This window comes from Raphanus sativus, chromosome 8 (genome assembly GCF_000801105.2).
Source record: "Raphanus sativus cultivar WK10039 chromosome 8, ASM80110v3, whole genome shotgun sequence".
Taxonomy (NCBI): domain Eukaryota; kingdom Viridiplantae; phylum Streptophyta; class Magnoliopsida; order Brassicales; family Brassicaceae; genus Raphanus; species Raphanus sativus.
The window spans coordinates 13029858-13048467 of NC_079518.1; the positions used below are offsets into that span (position 1 = coordinate 13029858).

The following is an 18610-nucleotide window of genomic DNA, read 5'->3' on the forward strand; positions in this document are numbered from 1 at the left end:
TTATACTTGGAGTTCGGTTTGCTGATTTGATTCTTTCTTCTTGTGAGCATGGGGTGCGTGTTCGGTGGCTGAGCAGGAACTGGGGCTGGTGGGCTCGCTGGTGGTGACGGTGAGGGGTTGTGAGATGGCGCAGCAGACGACGAAGAGGCGTTGGAGTCCGTAGTCGTCGGACCCGAGCTAGGGGAAGCCGCTGAATCTTCTGCACTTAAACTGTTATCGTTAGCAATACTAGGCAAAGTCGAAGTGGAATATACCTGTCCTGGTGGTGAAGGCGCTGCGCTCGGGACCCCTGTTTGCTGTACAAGTGGTGGTATTGGGTTTGGTGGCGGTGGTGTTGGTGTTGGTGTAGGTTGAGGAGTGGGAACTATTGTAGCAGAGGGTGACGGGTTTTGGGTTTGGGAAGTCACAGCAGGAGAGGGTTTTGGGGTGTTTGTTTTGGTTTTGAAAGGGAAGACAGACTCGTCGAACCGCACATGGCGAGAGACATAGATCCTGCCGGTTTCGGTTTGTAAGCAAAGGTAGGCACTTTGTGTTGGCGAGTAGCCAATAAAGACGCAGGGTGTGGATCTATCTTCAAGCTTGTGGGCTGTGTAAGGTCGGAGCCATGGGAAACAGAGAGACCCAAACACTTTGAGTTTGTTGTAGTTGGGTTGCGTACCAAAGAGGCGGTGGTACGGAGAGTCCATGTGAATAACTTCAGTGGGTTGTCGGTTGATTAGGTAGGTGGCTGTGGAGAAGGCGTAAGACCAGTATGATTTAGGCATGGAGGCGTGGGTGAGTAGGGTGAGACCGGTTTCGACTACATGTCGGTGTTTTCGCTCAGAGATGCCGTTGTGCTCGGGTGTGTGTGGTGGGGAGGTGAGATGAGAGATGCCAGCTTCGGCCAGAAGGTGACATAGAGCTATAAATTCGCCGCCGTTATCGGAGAATAAAGTTCCGATCTTGAGAGAGAAGTGGTTCTCGACGAGAGCTTTAAATGTCTTGAACACTTCTTTGACTTGCGACTTAAGCTTTAATGGATACAGCCAGGTGTAGCGACTGTAATGATCCACAAGGATAAGGTAATACTTGTAGTTGTCAACGGAGAGAACATGTGAACTCCAGAGGTCTGTAAAGATATATTGGAGAGGTCGAGAAGAAGAGATGGTTGTTTGGTGAAAAGGTAACTTGTGAGTTTTATTAATGGCACAATCTGAGCACAAAGTGTTTTGGGTTACAGATTGAGAGCAGGGTAAAGAAAATTTTGAAATAACAGACTTAAGAATAGAAGCTGAAGGATGGCCAAGACGAAAGTGCCAATCCGACAGTGTTATTTTTGGTGGTGAGGAAGCAAAAAAGGACTGAAGGGTAGATGGGTTGACTGGCCACTCGTACAGCTCATCCTTGGTCTTGCCTTGGATTAACGGGGTTCCCGAGCAGAGATCCTTCACCTAAAAGGAAGCAGGGAAAAATTCAACCGAAACTTTGTTAGTATTACATAAACGGTAAACAGAGATGAGGTTCTTTTTAATGTTAGGAACACAAAGAACATCATTGAGACGCATGTTGCGTGTAGACGAGGGCAGAGATATAGAGCCAGTATGAGTAATAGACAAACCGGATCCATCGCCTATCAGAACCGAGTCATCACCGAGATATGGCTGATGCAAAGCCATGTTGTGAAGATCGCTGGTTAGGTGATGAGTTGCTCCCGAGTCTAGGAGCCAGGCGTTGGACGGATGTTGAGCTGCTACTGCTACGTTGGCTCTTGGTTGCCACGGACGGATGGAAGAGTTGCCAGCATTGGGGTAGAGTTGAGACATCTGAGTGCAGCGGCGAGCGCTGTGACCAAACACACCACATATCTGACATTTTCCTTGATAGCCTTTGGTGGGGCGCGGATCATTCTTCGAAGTGGGGTAGGTGTTGGGTTTGTAGTTTGAGTTCCAGTTGGGATTGTTGCCTCTGTTGTTCTGGAACTGGTGCTGTTTGGGACGAGTAGAGGCCGTGTTTGCAGTCATCGGAACTGAGCTTGGAGGCGTAGCAGAGATGGCGAGAAGTTTGGCTTCCTTGTTGATAAGCTTCTCGTGAATCTCTATGATCGAAGGGGTTGGGTCACGGCCTTCGACTTGCTCAGTGACCGATTTGTACTCCTCGGGGAGCCCATCAATGATGTACTCTATCTTGTCTTCATGATCCAGAGGCTTGCCTAGGAGTCCGAGTTGATCGAAACGAGTCGTCAGGCCCCTCATGTACTCGTCAATGCTCTTGTCTCCCTTTGTAAAGTTCTTCAGTTGGAGACGGAGCTGCTGGATGTGTCCTCGGCTGGGAGTGGCGTAGGTAGCACTCAGAGACTTCCACACTTCATAGGCAGACTTGGAGCTTGTGATCAGCGCCTGGATGGATGGAGAGAGGGTGCCTAGAAGCGCACTGTAGATGAGGCGATCTTGACGACGCCATTTGGTGAAGTCGGGGTTAGCAGCAGCGGTCTCGTCGACGGTGATTGTTTCAGCAGGTGCATGGGTTGTGCCGTCGATGTGACCAGCCAAGTCGTAACCATCGAGCAAAGCATGGACTTGAAGGCTCCAAGTCATGTAGTTGGTGGAGGTGAGTTTCGTGATGTTAACCATATTGATGTTCAATAGTGGTTTGGTTCCATCGACGATCTCATGAGCAGCGTTAGTGGCCATGATGATGAAAGAAATTGCAGGTCGGAGAGAGGGGGAGAAGAGATGAGAGATGGCGGCTAGAGGAGAAGATAAGGAGAGAAAAAAAAATTTAGGGTATCGTTTAAGCTCTTGATACCATGTAAGGAATGTATTGATCTTATTGATTCAATGACAATAGTCATGAGATTATATACAGACTCAGACTAAGTTAGACATATACATATTTCCTAAAACAGAGTAGATGATATTTGTACAATGAATATGTGATATCTTCGTATACTATCTTACAATTATTACTTCACAAAATAACTCGCGTTTTCCATCAAAATCTAGTTTGTTGTAACGTAGAAGAAGTTTTGAGTAAGTTATTGCCCTAATCCCTTAATAATTATTTGCCATGTGATTTTTTTGAATTTTTCTGACATGTCATCTTTATAAAGACTCTCACAAAAATAAGATGACATGTCATACATAAAATATGATATGGAATGTGACTTGTCAAAATAAAAAAGATAGATTAAATCTTGCATTAAATATGGTAAAAATAAAAGGAATGAAATAAACATTATAAAATTATGATTTGCTATGTATATCATTTACATTTTATTGTTCATTCATTTTTAAGTTGATTATTTTCTTAGACACTTATTTCTATTAATTTGATATACATAGCAACACAATATATAAGAATTAATTTATTTTAAACATAATTAATATTATTAATATAAATTCGTTTTAACTATATAATAAATTCACAAATAATAGCAAAGATATAGATAAATTATTCTATATCTTATTTTTTAAATTCACAAATAATATTAAAGATATAGATAAATTGTTCTATATCTTATTTTTTTAACTTTTATAACATAAATAATTATCTTAAGATAACAACACAATATGGAAGAATTATCTTATTTTTTTTTTAAAATTAATCTGATTAATATAAATTTGTTTTTAATTATTTATGCAAATTCATTAAGGATAATATCGATATTAACCACTCTAACTTTTAACGTGAGAGTTCTATTACGAAAAATCACTTCGAAAATAATAGTATAGATTCTAACAGGTCTAAAATAAATTTACCAATAAACCTAGAACTAACCATAACTATGAGAATGTATTCATTCTAAAATTTAAGATTATTTGTTTTTATTGAGTTTTTAGTTGATTTTAGATAAAATAAAAGAATTAATATACTTTTTTCTAACACTTTCCAAAAAAACTTTTACTTCAAATTATTCTAAAAACTAGAATCTCACCAATAATTATAAAATTTAGATTTTTTATTTTTTTTTCTAAACAGCTCCACCCAAACTTTACTAGATGAAAATTTTCAAAAATACCACTTTGATGGTAGCATTATTCATCTTTACCACCACTAAAAACACATTTTCAAAAATATTTTATTTATTAAAATGTTAAAAACTCTTATATCTTTATTTTTATATGCTTTTCAAAATTCTAACCCCAAACTCTAAACCCTAAACTTCCAACTTTAAACCCTAAACCCTAAATCCTCAACTTTAAACCCTAAACTATATACCCTAAACCTTAAAACCTAAAACTTCAACTATAAACCTTAAATCCTCAACTATAAACCCTAAACTATATACCCTAAATCCTAAAACATCAAATCTAAACCCTAAACCTTAAACTTTCAAATCTAAACCATTTATTAAAAGTGGTGGTAAAAGTGCTTAGTGTAAACATGAAAAATAGTACTATGAAAATGGTATTCTAGGCAATTTCTCAACTTTTTCAAACTCATAACTATTTTTTTTTCAAAATAGAATAGTACTAATATTTAAATACTTATACAAAAACCTTAAAATTAGTTTATAATTTACAATTTATCCAATATTTAGCCCCAAAAATCAATTACTGAATTGTAGAAAATATATGCAAATTTTTCTAAGTTTAAATTCATATTAATAATTTAAAATTTAAAATTTATTAATTTTATACGTTCGATAACTTTTAAATTGATTTTAAAAATAGAATAGAAGAATAAATATAGATGTTTTATTGTGCAAGTAAAAAAAAAGGTTTTTGACTCAAAAAGCAAGCGAAAGGAAAGGAACAAAATATTCTCTTTATAGCTTCGGGAATATAAATTGTTGGATTTTTTTTGGTCATCACGAGAGAATCGCACAAAGAAAAGGCGACGGAGAGAAAGAGAGAGAGAGAGAGGTGGAAGAGGATTTGATATTTGTTGGACTCAAATCGAAAAAAAAATTGAAAAAAAAAGTAAAAAAAGAGGTAGAGAAGCTCCGGATGCCGTCTCTTTCCGTCGTCGGCGACGGTGGTTATGCCTGTTGGCTCTGAGGTATATTGAATGATCGCAGATCTCCTCCGTCTCTTCGTTTCCTTATTTTGACTACTGCGAATTTGATTATCGAATTTGTTTTTGCTGTTTTCGCGTTTTGATCAGATTGGATCTGGTTTCGATTCTGATTCGATGTATCTGATGCTCTTATCGAATTTTAGGGTTACGTTGATCGAATTCGTAATCTTATATGCATTTTAATTTGTTAATGGTAGGCTGTAGGTGTTTGTTTGGATGTTGCATCATGAACAATCTATTAGATGGATTATATACTGTTTTTGGATGGATTGTTTTTCTGATTGACCTCTGAGCATTGCTACAGGTTGTATCAGGCTTCCTATTGAGTGGGTTGTGTTCTTGTGAGGTATGGAGCAAGTTTTCGTCCACCATCATCATCAGCTTTTCTCGTTCCAAGAAGCGCTCGACTGGCGGTTTCTTGTTCGTTCTGATTTCCTTGTGGGCTCTTTCGTTAACTGCACTTAGTTGTCTAATTCCTGAGTCAGGTATGGCTTTTTTTATTCTAAGCTGTTGAGAGTTTTGGTTTTGTTCCCTACCTTAGATTACTGCCCATTGTTGGAACTTTAGTACATGTTTAGTTCCTTGTAAATATCCCAATTGGAGGTTCATAGATTTTTTTTTTTTATATTTATAACTTGTTTATGAGTGATTGCAAAATAAGGAAGTTTGAGGAATTGTGAATCGGGAAAAATATAATTTCACGATGAAAACATAAGCGTACATGTTTATTTCACGATTAATTTCAAATGTATTTTGTACACATTTTCATATTTAACAGTGGAGATATGAATATATCTGGTCTTTTTGTTTCTTTTGCAGGGCTGAAGTCTGCTAATTCCTCCTTTTTATATTCCTAGAGAAACCTTTTAATCTTCTCCCTCCGGACAAAGATTTGGTAGCACTCTCTTCCATATCTTGTTCTTATGGGTGCTGGTTGAAGAAGGATATAACATTTTTTTTTCTTTGAGTTTTGAGTCTGAACCTCTTGAGTGAGATGTTGTGAGCTTTGGGTCCTTCCTGTTAGCCAACACGTTCTTTCTTGTTGGTTCCTTTGTGTCTTTGAGTTCTCAGTATGTGTTTTACTCTTCTTTTGCTGTCTTTCTTTTCCGTTAATGGTCAACCCATTGGTGCTCAAAGTAAATAATAGTCAGTCTACCTAGCTGGAGAATCATTGATTTTACTGCTTTGGTGTTCAGTCCTTGCTACGAACAACTGGAAGATTAATGCTATATAAATCTTTCAGAAGTTCTTTACATACATAAATTAAAGAGGCTACTTTGCTTTACCGGAAAGACAATGGACAGGTTACTCAGAGTTCTCCCAACTCTTCTTAATATCTTTTGGTATCTGGCCTCTTAATTATTGCGTATAAGTTTGCTTCTCTCGGCCTTATGAATTTTCCAGGTACAAGTTAATTAAAGAGGTTGGTGATGGAACTTTTGGTACCGTTTGGAGAGCTATCAATAAGCAGACGGGTGAAGTTGTAAGTTACTTTTATTGAGAGCTATTTATGCCTGTATGTTATGTGCCTGATTTTCTTACCAATTAAAGTTTTCTATGAGCAGGTTGCAATTAAGAAAATGAAAAAGAAGTACTACTCATGGGACGAATGTATCAATCTGAGAGAAGTGAAGGTAGTGAATTGCTTTTGTTGAGCTGCTCTTTGGTCGTGTGTAATGTATGTTTACTTATTCCTCTCTTTTTCTCCTATCAGTCGCTTAGGAGAATGAATCATCCAAATATCGTGAAGCTGAAGGAAGTCATCCGCGAACATGATATCCTATACTTTGTTTTTGAGTACATGGTATACTTTCTTCCTGCTTGTAGTTTGCTATTATCTGTGTAAACTTCAATCAATTTCACTGATTCTGCACATGTCATTCTTACTTGATCAGGATTGCAACCTCTATCAGCTTATGAAAGATCGACAAAAGCTTTTCACAGAAACTGTTATTAAAAATTGGTGCTTTCAAGTCTTTCAAGGCCTTTCCTATATGCATCAGCGTGGTTACTTTCACCGCGATCTTAAGCCAGGTAATTGATGGCATGGATGTGTCGATTTATACAATGCTTCAAACATCTGCTGGGAAGATTGGCAATATTGATTTTAATTACCTTTTCTTTTTATCAATCATGGTTCACTAGTTTGAAATAGTATATGTTTATACTGTGTTGGTTGTTACAGAAAATCTATTAGTCTCTAAAGACGTCATTAAGATTGCTGATTTTGGTCTTGCACGGGAGGTAAATTCAAGTCCACCTTTTACCGAGTATGTTTCTACACGCTGGTAAGTTTCACTTCTCTTTCATTACCCATATGGTCAATCAGATGCTATACCATTGCGGTTATACTGACCCAAAAGTGTTTGTACTAATAGGTACAGGGCACCTGAAGTACTCCTACAGTCATATGTCTACACATCAAAAGTTGGTTAGTATACATACTATAGTAAGAAACAATTATATTTTCTCTTCAATGATCTGTTGCTAAACAATGTGTTTTTTTTTCTAGATATGTGGGCGATGGGAGCTATTATGTCTGAGCTGTTGTCTCTTCGTCCAATATTTCCAGGGGCTAGGTAACTTAGCAGTGATTAATTTTGTATTTTGGTGATTAGAAATGTTGCAAGTTTAAGTGCTAATAAACAAGTGAAAATGTTGTCGTACCAACCTTGCAGTGAAGCAGATGAAATCTACAAAATCTGCAGTGTCATAGGCAGTCCAACTGAGGAGACCTGGTTAGAGGGACTTAATCTTGCTAACACCATAAACTATCAGTTCCCTGAGGTAATGTGTAGTGAGCATCAGTAGTTTGCTTTTTCTCTTTGTATTAGTGACTAACTGTTGTCGTATTGCAGCTTTCTGGCGTGCCTCTTTCAAGCTTGATGCCATCTGCTAGTGAAGACGCAATTAATCTTATTACGGTAAAAGGAGTTTCACTATAGCTTTGGACATATTTCTTTCATTTTGGGTCCCCAATCTCGACCTTTTTAATGATCGTTCAGCGGCTTTGCTCCTGGGATCCATTGAAGAGACCAACTGCGGCAGAGGCTCTGCAACACCCGTTCTTTCAGGTACACCATAGAGTATTTCCTTCGACGATATGACTCTTTTTGATCAGTTGATCTAATCATGTTCTCATGTGGCAGAGTTGCTTTTATGTCCCACCATCTCTCCGACCCAAGCCATCTGTTGCAAGAACTCCTCCGCCTGGTATTCTTTTTAGTTTGTTGATTGCCAATATCAGGCTGTGGATTACTATATATGTTTTGAGATTGTTACAAACTAAAGTCTCATACTTGTTTCTTTTTAGTCGGACCAAGAGGATCGTTCGAGCACCAATCAGTTAAACGGCAGTCTGTGTCTCTGGCCAAGCCATTCAACAATGTTTCTCCAAAGCCGAGTGCTGCCTTTGGCAGTGGCGTCCAGAGGAAACTCGACATGGCTAAGCAAGATGGAACGAGGAACACTAAACCGGTGAGAAGTTCTGTCAAAGACTCCAAATACAGACCACCCGGAAGAAAGAGTCCTCGTAAGTAAAAGCTTTAAAAACCAACTCTTATTTCTTGTAACACGTACAGTCAGTTGATTACTTTTCTTAATTCTGATAAAACAAAAACCCGTTTAGCTGGAGGTAATGCAGCAGGTTCGTCATTGAACAAGAACCGGGTCGCACGTGGTGTGTCTGAGACTGCTGATAAACTCTCGAACATGACCGTCAGAGGAACCGTGTCTAGAAGACACTCTGTCTTAGTGATGCAGCAACAGCAGTTGAAGCCACCGCCGATGAAGGCAGGTTGCGTAGGAGAAAAACGTGACATGTTCCTTAGACCAACACAACCCACCACCGGTGCCTACTCTAGGAAAGTCGCCGGCTGATCCAAACAACCTCTCAACACAGTAACCAATTTACTTTATGTCTTATAATATATATACTCTGGTTTGTCCCCTAAGTCGTCATTTCATAAAAAAGAAAAAACTTAAACGTCTCCTTTTCAGTTTTGTGTCGTCTACAGGTACTTGTTTTATTTTCTTTCTGTAATTTCAGTGTGATTGGTTTGTATTATGCGTGACGCTTGACTTCATGGTTTGCAATAAAGTTCGACTTGGGACTACTTGTGTACTTTCTAATTCATTTCTGTAGCTGTGAATGGTGATTGGCAGAGTCGTAGATTTGCATAAAGAAAATTATATAGAAAATTATCTTGAAGTATCTTCTTGTAAGAAATGATCAAACTGCTGTTTTGTTTTTCTATCTCTTGCTTGAGGAATTCCAAAAGGACTGCCAAAAGACAGGCCAGTTCTTTTTGGCCTCGTTCCATCCTAACAATGAACCTTCTCTCGACGGATCCCAACTGGATGACACGATCCCGTAGCTCACACCAGCTAAAGCCGTACCAAAGAAGACGAACGAAACAATAAACGGGACCCATGTCGGCACATCGACCTTCAATCCTACTTTGAGATAGTAAAAGAGTGGGAAGAAACAGAGACCGACGAAGAGTGGTAAGCCAACGGTGAATCCCATCCTGCTTATCATTCTGTTGGTGACTATCTCTGGAATCACACCTCTCTCACGCTCATCTTCATCATCGTCTTCCTCTTGGTCGTCTTCTTCTTCTTCATCACTCTGGTTTCCGGGTTTTGACTTTTTAGCTTTCTTGGTTTTCTTAGGGGGAGGAGGTCCAAAGCCTCTAGGGCTATTCATTGTTGCTTGTAATGGCGCTATACGCGATATCTCTAAGCGGTTGTTGCAGGTAAGAGACTTGGGAACTTGACCGTTCCATTCTCTCCGTCTTTCTACGCTTCCATCAAGCTGCGTGTAGTGAAAGCAATCTCAACAGTATAAAAGCTCAATACTATAGAAAATTCTAAAATAACCAAAGATGGATACAGAAGAAACTGTTCGACTCAGAATCATTGTAATGACTTAGAAAGTGGGAAAGGAGCGAGTTGACTCAGCATACGTTTAACTAGACTGGGAATATTGAGAGAGAGAAGGTTACCTTGGAAGACGATCTGGGATGAATAGAGAGGCTGAAGGGACGTGTTACAGAAGCCATTGAATCAGACCAGACATGAACCAAGAAACGCAATCCCAATCAGATTCTTAGAGAGAGAGAAGCATCGGACCTTTTTTGTGTGTGCCTCTCTCTTCTGTTTCGAGTGGGAGATTTGGATAAGGTTACTCGTCTATTACCGGTTCGGTATGATCGGTTTTAATCGGTCCGATAATTTCTTAATTTCGATTTTGGTTTTTTGAACAGAAATCAAACTAGCGGTTCTCCATTTACCGTCTTCTACCGGGAGGAAAAGAAAACATGTGTAACACACTCTGTGTTGATTTTTATAGTTCCACATACACAATGGGCTCAGATTTGATCTAGAAGAAAGATAGACGTGGGCTTAGATTTGAAATAGAAAAGATCCAATGGGCTGCCTGAAAGGAACAAAAACATTTGGTTGTTTGCGGTGAGCGTGTAGCATCGAACACGCGACCATCACATCTTCGGTCTGACGCTCTCCAAACTGAGCTATCCCCGCTTTTGTTAAAACACAAATGGTTTCAAATTTAATAAAATTTGTCTTAATTAAAATCCAAAATTGACTCGATTAGTTACCATAATTTCATTTTTAGTGATAAAAGGGATTATTATCTATCTTAAGGTTGTGTATAGGGCTGGGCGTTCGGGTACCCATTCGGGTTTCGGTTCAGTCCATTCGGGTTTCGAGTTTTCGGGATCAAAGATTTCAGCCCCATTCGGATATTTCTAAATTTCGGTTCGAGTTCGGTTCGGATCTTTGCGGGTTCGGTTCGGGTTCGGATAATCCATTTAAAATATTTTTAAATTTTCAAAATTCATTATATACTTTAAATTTTCAAAATCTATAAGAAAGATAATATATTACATATAAATTTTCATAACATATATGTCAAAATACCTTAATTTAACATATAAATTGTTTTTTTTTTAATATTTGGATAAAAAATCAATAGATATTTAACTATTTTTGGTGTTTTTACTATACTTTAGCTATTTGAAACATTTACTTTTGACTATTTGCATATAATTTTCGAGTATTTTGGAAAACTTAAAGGTATCTTATATATTTTTAATATTTTTAATATACATTATATATAAAAATAATGTATATATTTAAGTATATAAATTGATTTCAGATATATTCGGGTATCCAAAATACTTCGGTTCGGATCGGGTTCGGTTTCGGTTCTTTAAATACCGAAATTTTGAACCCGTTCGGATATTTAATCAATTTCGGTTCGGGTTCAGGTTCGGTGCTACTTTTTCGGATCGGATTCGATTCGGTTTTTCGGGTTCGGATTTTTTGCCCAGCCCTAGTTGTGTAAGAGGAGCGTTTAACAACAGTTCCAATCTATTTTCTCAGGATAAAGACATTTGATAGGATTTGTTGTGAATATATGCCAAGCTAATTTTCTAACCTTGACTCTACTATCACTTATGCTCTTACAATTTCTTTTGTGCTTGCCAAATCTATTCTGCAGATCGTTACATGTTGCTATCTATAAGAAGGGAAGGAAAGCATGACAGCAGAATAAAGATATCCTGATTTACTTCCAAAAATAGCTACACTAGCTAGTTTTAAAAAAAAAAAAAAATAGCTACACTAGCTTTAAACTTGTTATTTGGAAACTTCTTGCGTCTCATTAGTTGATATAATATTCTTGCTAGATGGCACCATTCAACATCCCCGAAGCGTTATTGGAATCCTGGTTGTAATCTAATCCTGGTCTCAAACAAATGTGCATGCAGGTCCTTTGGAATCTGCACTGGACTGGACCAAGGAGCTTAGTATATATAGAGTTGGCGCACCAGAATTCTGATAACCAAGCTTTCTCGAGAAAACAATGATGTCTACTTAAGTGCCAAAATGGTAAGTGGTTTTGCAGGGTAAGAACATGCCGTCATTTCTGCATTGCAACATAGTAAAGAGAATGATCTTGACAAGCCGTGTTTCTTCAAAGACATGATTCTCCCAAAACTCCTTTAAATTTGTTCTGGTAATAATAGTAGTACACAGAGCGTTAGCATCCACCAATATTCACAATTTGTAAGCCCTAAATTGCAAATTAGCACAAATATTTTAATTTACATTAACGGTCCTTTTGATATATAGTAATTACAATAATCGTCAGATACTTGTCTTTTTGCACAAGAAATATAGTTTACTAAAACGCAAAAGGTTTTTCCGGAAATCTCCACTACTCCCACAAACCCCAATACAAGATCTCGACTCTCTCTTCTGCGAAGGAACGAGAATCTCCCCCATGGCTGCTCTACAATACCTCGAATCTCAGAAAAACTCTCACCCCGAGCTCACCGAGTGGTACAATTCTCTCGCAGATCTGTACCAGAAGAAGCTGTGGCACCAGCTCACCCTCAAGCTCGAGCAGTTCATCTCTCTCTCCGTCTTTCAGGTCCCTCTCTCTCTCTCTCCCACAATCTATTCAAAGTCTCATCCTTTACTAGTTTCCGGAATTAGGGTTCATAGATCTCGACCTGGGTTTTAATTAGATCTAAAGTGTTCTCGTTCCGACAGTGACTTTGATGAGTTGGGTTTTTCTCAGATTCACTGAATAAGCTTTGTATTGGTGAATCATCCCACTCTGTGATTTAAAGTTTGAATCTTTAAGTGTCTTACGAGGTTCTTGTAATAATGTCACAGGCTGGAGATGCTTTGATACAGCTTTACAACAACTTCATAACCGACTTCGAGACGAAGATCAACCTCCTGAAGCTAGCCCACTTCGCGGTCGTTGTCTCGAGGCAGTACCCTGAGAAAGAAGCTGCGGTTAGTTATCTCCAGGGAGTGATTGAGAAGCTTAGAGCTACTAAGGAGTCACGCATCAGTGAGCCGGTTAGCTATGTAGAAACGCAGATAGCTTTGTTCAAGCTTGAGCAAAGTGACCAGAAGGAGTGCAAGAAGATACTTGACGATGTGAAAAGCTCTCTCGATAGTATGACTGATATCGATCCGTCGGTGTATGCCAACTTCTACTGGGTGTCTTCTCAGTACCATAAGTTCCGTCAGGAGTTTTCTGATTTCTACAAGAATGCTCTTCTTTATCTTGCGTATACTTCTGTGGAGTCGCTCTCTGAATCGTTCAAGCTGGTATATCCTTGTAGTTATTGTAAGATCGTGTCCTAATCAGAGTGCTGAGAACTGATACTTGTGTTTCTTTTGCAGGACTTGGCTTTTGATCTGTCGCTGTCAGCTCTACTAGGAGAGAATATTTACAACTTTGGGGAACTGTTAGCCCATCCAGTTGTAAGTTTGGCCTTTTGATTGTGGCTAACGAGTAACCATACTGGTTTATGATGATGACCATGTTTGTGTTTCTCTTATGGCAGCTGAAGAGTCTGCTTGGAACAAATGTGGAATGGCTTTACCACATTCTACAGGCGTTCAACCACGGTGATTTGGTTCAGTACCAAGAACTCTGCCGTGTTCACAATGCAGCCTTGAGCGCACAACCAGCATTGGTTGAGAATGAGAAGAAGCTGTTAGAGAAGATCAACATTCTCTGTCTTATTGAGATCATTTTCAGGTATTTATTGCTTTTCTAAGGCAACATCTTACAGATAGAGGGAAAATAATGAGTTCTTAAACTGTTTGTAAACCATATCTGTAACAGCCGACCAGCTGAAGATAGGACCATACCGTTGAGTGTCATTGCTGAGCGTACTAAGCTCTCAATCGAAGATGTTGAGCACCTTCTCATGAAGAGCTTATCTGTGAGTATTCCTCTCTCTGTCCCATTGGCAAGACATAAACCTTTTCTGGTAAATTCTGTTGCTGTGAATAAACTAGTATCTATGGTGTGACTTTTTGTCTCTGGTTGATGATGCAGGTGCACTTGATAGAGGGGATAATAGACCAGGTGGATGGAACGGTGCATGTGTCATGGGCGCAACCGAGGGTGCTAGGGATACCGCAGATCAAGTCATTGAGGGATCAGTTAGATAGCTGGGTTGATAAGGTTCACACGACCTTGTTGTCCGTTGAGGCTGAGACACCTGATCTTGTTGCAGTTTAAAACTCTTGTTTCTTCTTTGTTTTCCTTTTGAGCTACAAGATTGTGTATCATTTTGCTGGATACTCTTAATGCAACTTCTTTCCCTTTTTCGAATACCAGTTTTTAGGAGTTACAGTCTTTGCTCTCAACAAACACATGAATGTATCCTCCTTTATCCAATGATTCTTCCATTTCACATGACACAACTGAATGGGATTTGACTACACTACACGCTTTTGGGTATAATCTATCCAAGGATGTGAGATGATAGTTATTAGGCCTGGGCGTTCGGTTTCGGTTTTTTCAGTTTTCGGTTTTTTCGGTTCTAGAAATATAGGAACCATTCGGTTATATATGAAATTCGGTTCGGATCCGATTCAGTTCTTTTCGGTTTCGGTCAATTATTAGAACCGACTAATACTAGTTAAATTTCTGGTTCCAATTCAATTCCGGTTTTTCGGTTAATTTTGGACGATTCACGGTTAAAACAGATTTTTGAGAGCTTTTCAGATATAAATCAGGTAATTCATATAAATTTTTTTGGGAATTTAGTTTTTAGAATAAGTTGGATAACTTAAAATAACAAAAAAAAATCAGAGTTTTTCTATATATTTTGGGATAAATTGGTGTATAATGTTTAGAACATTTGGTATTTTTAGTACTAAATATAACTAATATTTTAGGTATACAAATTGTATTTCGGATTTTTGGGTAACCATTCGATTCTCGGTACGGTACCGGTTTGGTTTTGTTTTTTCGGTTATAGAAATATAGGAACCATTTGGTTATTTTGAACTTTGGTTCGGTTTCAGATTCGGCTTTTTCGGTTCGGTTCCGATTCGATCTTCGATTCTTGGTTTTTATGCCGAGGCCTAATAGTTATACAGAAATTGTTACACAAGTTAGATACTATTCTTTTTAAAATACCACCAATAAAAAATGTACTAACATATAGTAAAATTGTTAGAAACTACAAGTTAAATAATATTTTTTGAAAATACCAACAATAAAAAAGTATTAACATTTGAGTTATGCTTTAGTGATTATTGTTTAGGATTTTAGTATTAAGAGGTTGGGGTTGAATTTATAAATACACTACAAACTTTAAATAATTAGTTTAATATCACAAATATAGGATTTTGTAAAAGGTCATTCACTAATGGTAAATTTGAAAAGTAGTATTAAATTTGTGGTAGAGTTAAAAATTTCTCAAATATCTATACTATTATTTGCAAATTGATTTTTCACAACGAAACTCTCACGTTAAAAGTTAGAGTGGTTAATATCGATAGTACTCTTAATAAATTTGTATATATAACTAAAGAATATATTAATCAGATTATTTTAAAAAAAAAAATCTTATATATTCTGTTGTTATCTTAAAAAAAATATTTTTGTTATAAAAGTTAAAAAATAAGATATAGAACAATTATCTATATCTTTACTATTATTTATGAAGTATTATATAGTTAAAAACGAATTTATATCAATAATATAATTATTTTTAAGATATGATATTCTTATATATTATGTGGTTATCTTAAAATAATTGTTTATTTATAAAAGTTAGAAATTGAGATATAAAACAAGATATCTATCTATACTATTATTTGAGAAATAAATTTTATTAAGATAAATTTTTAGGACAATCAAAATCACTTATCACTTATTGTGATAATTTTTGAAAAAATTGGTAGAAAATTCAAAATTATTTATACTATTATTTACAAAATAATTTATTCGCTCTCACGTTTCCATTTAGAGCGTTGAAAATCTTTATTATTATTAATAAATAATTAGGTTATATTTGTTAATATATAATTACCTATAAATTAAAAAAAAATCATTTGTTTGGTATTCATCATTATCTAAAGGATTATATATTATATTATCTAAAAATATTTTACATCATATATATTTAAAAATAAATATAATTTATGTATATATGAATATTTTAAGTTTATTTTACATAACAAAAATATTTTATTAAAATAAAAAAATATTTAATATAAAATTTAATATTTTTTAATTATTAAATATTTTAAAATATGAGAATTATTTTATTTTAAGGTTTTTGAATTTATAGTGTATCTGTTTATAAAAAAAAAAACTATTTAGTCCGCAACTGCGGACTAAATACCTAGTTAATTAAATATAGAAAATTATATTTGCACAGCCATACTTTCTAATTCCAAGATCATCAATTCATTCCCCAGCTGAGTTCACAATAGCAAACAAAGCTTATAAGGCTCATGTTAGCGAGAAAATTGCATAATCCTACAAATGTGGACCAAATACAAAATCTACAAGCCAAGAAACCAGTTACTTCACAAGCAAACCCCGTATATAACTCAATAACATAAGATTTGATTCTTATGGTTTTTCAATCTCTCAAGAAACCAAACAATAACTTAACATAATTAAATATTATTGTTAATATCTTTAGTGGTAAAATATGGGAAATTATTCCCAATATTGAACTTTTCTTTCAGCAATAATTAAGAAAAAAAATTAATATCGTCATACACTGGTTCATTTATAAACCTTAACCACACCAATTCGGCTGTATTTTAAGATGAATTAAGCTTCCAAAAACCCGGTCATTCTAAGAACCGAGATACGGTGACGTTTAAGGTCCCTTCCTTTAAGGGTACAAAACGAAAACGCCATTTGTGCCTCCACTCTTCGTTTTCCGATGATGACATGTGGCGGAGTCATTTCACTCTTATCCTCCTCCTCTTCAACTTCCGCCCACCGGAATGTAGTTCTCGGCGGAATTATTACTGGAGATGACTTTTTCACCGTCGCTGGTTTCTTTCTTTTGTTGTTTTCGTTGTTGCTATTCTTGTTGCTGTTTATGAAATAATCATCGGAAAATATAACATCTGATTCTTGAAGTTCTTCCTCTGACATTGAAAGAGAGAGATACTTTAGAAAGAAAGTTTGGGATTACTTTGGATATATGTGATTTTATTGAAGAGTGAGGTAGGAAGGGAAGACACAACTATGAGAAAAGTTGCAACTTATATAGACCGAGATGTTTCAAAAAAAAAAAAATATATATATATATAGACCGAGATATCAAAAAGAATCTCATGTTTTACACGTATAATATATGTGTATATGTAAATATAAGTGTTAATATCTTGTGTTGCATCAGATGAGGTCATCGTGAAGGTGTTTGAGTGAAGTCAAGGGATTCGATATTTTAATAATTAATCAATCATTAAGGATGTGATTAGTTTATCATCGTGAATTACACAAGTCTGTATATAGACTTACACATCATTTCGCCATAATACAGTTAGATATTTCGGTGTTCGTACGTAATTAGTAAGCAAAAAAAATTAGTAACACCATAATTCTTTTTTGAAAGGCAAAGCAACATCCTAATTGATTTATTAAGTTCCCCATCGCTATATTTGCACGGTTTTTATATATAATATTTACTCCGTTTCATTTTACTTGTCGTTTTAAGTTTATACACACATATTAATAAAACATATGATTTTGTATATTTCCAAAATAAAAACATAATTATTTATACACCTAACCATATTATCTTGTTAATAAATTTTGCATTGAAATCCTAAAACAATACTTATTTTTGAAACGAAAATTTTGCTCCAGAACTACAATTAAATCGAAACGGAGGGAGTAAACAATTACTTTTACTATTCTCATCATTTTCTCTTGTTAAAATGACCTATTTTCTTTGTGCAGAAATAACTGGTATATAATTTTTTTGATATACATTAAGTAAACTTAGAGTATAAATATATTACTTATACCGAAATGAATGGAGTACAAAAATTTTTTTTTGCTAAAGTTATAGCTCAAATACGGGTGGAATTTTCATTGTTGGTGAAATTTTACACTTTTATTTACAATGTATAATGTATTTTCGTAAATATTAAGATATCATGCATGTCTACTAATTAGTTCATTTGTAACTATTAGTTAGGTTTATTTCGGTTTCAAGAAGAATACTAATAGTTGAACCAACAAAAGAAGAGTACTACTAATCTTCAAGTTGTTAACTTTTACAAGCTACAATGAAAATGTCAACGATTGCGAAGCTGAGTCGGTGTAACGTTAGTGAACGCAATCGCCATGCGTTTTATTGCTACGCGGTTACTCTCTCAACATTATGAAACCGTATTTTTTCAAAAAAAAACATTATGAAACCGTATAATCTCAAAACAACGACGACCCACCCGTGGGCCAGCACGTGTAGAAGAGCTATCTTAACGTCAGCCAAAGTTAACGTCACCAGGCTTCTTTCTCATGCGTGCCGGTGCCACGTATTGGTTCTATCCAGAAATGCGGTCGTTCTCCTTGGCGATTACGTGGCGGCGTTAATTAGCGGCCTATGATTTGTTGCTTTCGGAGAAGAATTTAGGTGGCTTAAAAAGGTTTCTGTTTTATTTTATCGGAACTTAAATTTTTGTTTCTATTACATATTGACGTTGATGCTTAAAGAAACAACGTGAATGTTTACGATAGAAGCCTATGTGCTATACAAACTAATAAGTAAATTACGGAATGAATATA

At 36.2% G+C, this 18610-nt stretch overlaps 4 protein-coding genes across 5 annotated transcripts; 2 read left to right on the plus strand and 2 right to left on the minus strand.

The window, feature by feature from the left end:
- The first annotated feature begins 4770 nt into the window (after nucleotides 1–4770).
- On the plus strand, nucleotides 4771–9113 carry LOC108822557 (cyclin-dependent kinase F-4). 2 transcript variants are annotated; one of them, XM_056992275.1, is made up of 16 exons: nucleotides 4771–4980; nucleotides 5303–5483; nucleotides 5818–6302; nucleotides 6403–6481; nucleotides 6564–6632; nucleotides 6713–6802; nucleotides 6894–7032; nucleotides 7184–7286; nucleotides 7377–7429; nucleotides 7511–7577; nucleotides 7677–7785; nucleotides 7857–7922; nucleotides 8004–8072; nucleotides 8148–8211; nucleotides 8312–8530; nucleotides 8645–9113. In XM_056992275.1, exons 3-16 carry the CDS (start codon nucleotides 6295–6297, stop codon nucleotides 8875–8877), a joined length of 1368 nt encoding a protein of 455 aa, XP_056848255.1. In that variant the 5' UTR covers nucleotides 4771–4980; nucleotides 5303–5483; nucleotides 5818–6294; the 3' UTR covers nucleotides 8878–9113. The 2 variants fall into 2 exon arrangements, with proteins under 2 accessions (XP_056848255.1, XP_056848254.1); XM_056992274.1 differs by having other exon boundaries at nucleotides 4776–4980; nucleotides 8627–9113.
- Nucleotides 9114–9171: 58 nt separating this feature from the next.
- LOC108818647 (protein PAM68, chloroplastic) lies at nucleotides 9172–10170 on the minus strand. Its single transcript, XM_018591566.2, has 2 exons — nucleotides 10005–10170; nucleotides 9172–9814 (listed from the first exon to the last, which is right to left on the minus strand). Exons 1-2 carry the CDS (start codon nucleotides 10059–10061, stop codon nucleotides 9251–9253), a joined length of 621 nt encoding a protein of 206 aa, XP_018447068.1. The 5' UTR covers nucleotides 10062–10170; the 3' UTR covers nucleotides 9172–9250.
- A 2050-nt stretch (nucleotides 10171–12220) lies between these two features.
- Nucleotides 12221–14163, plus strand: LOC108818666 (26S proteasome non-ATPase regulatory subunit 13 homolog B). The gene is made up of 6 exons (XM_018591584.2): nucleotides 12221–12457; nucleotides 12706–13152; nucleotides 13228–13308; nucleotides 13392–13588; nucleotides 13676–13775; nucleotides 13892–14163. The coding sequence occupies exons 1-6, from the start codon at nucleotides 12308–12310 to the stop codon at nucleotides 14075–14077; spliced, it is 1161 nt and encodes a 386-aa protein (XP_018447086.1). The 5' UTR covers nucleotides 12221–12307; the 3' UTR covers nucleotides 14078–14163.
- A 2240-nt stretch (nucleotides 14164–16403) lies between these two features.
- On the minus strand, nucleotides 16404–17084 carry LOC108821322 (protein S40-3-like). The gene has a single exon (XM_018594364.2). The coding sequence runs from the start codon at nucleotides 16967–16969 to the stop codon at nucleotides 16637–16639; it is 333 nt and encodes a 110-aa protein (XP_018449866.1). The 5' UTR covers nucleotides 16970–17084; the 3' UTR covers nucleotides 16404–16636.
- Nucleotides 17085–18610: the final 1526 nt, after the last annotated feature.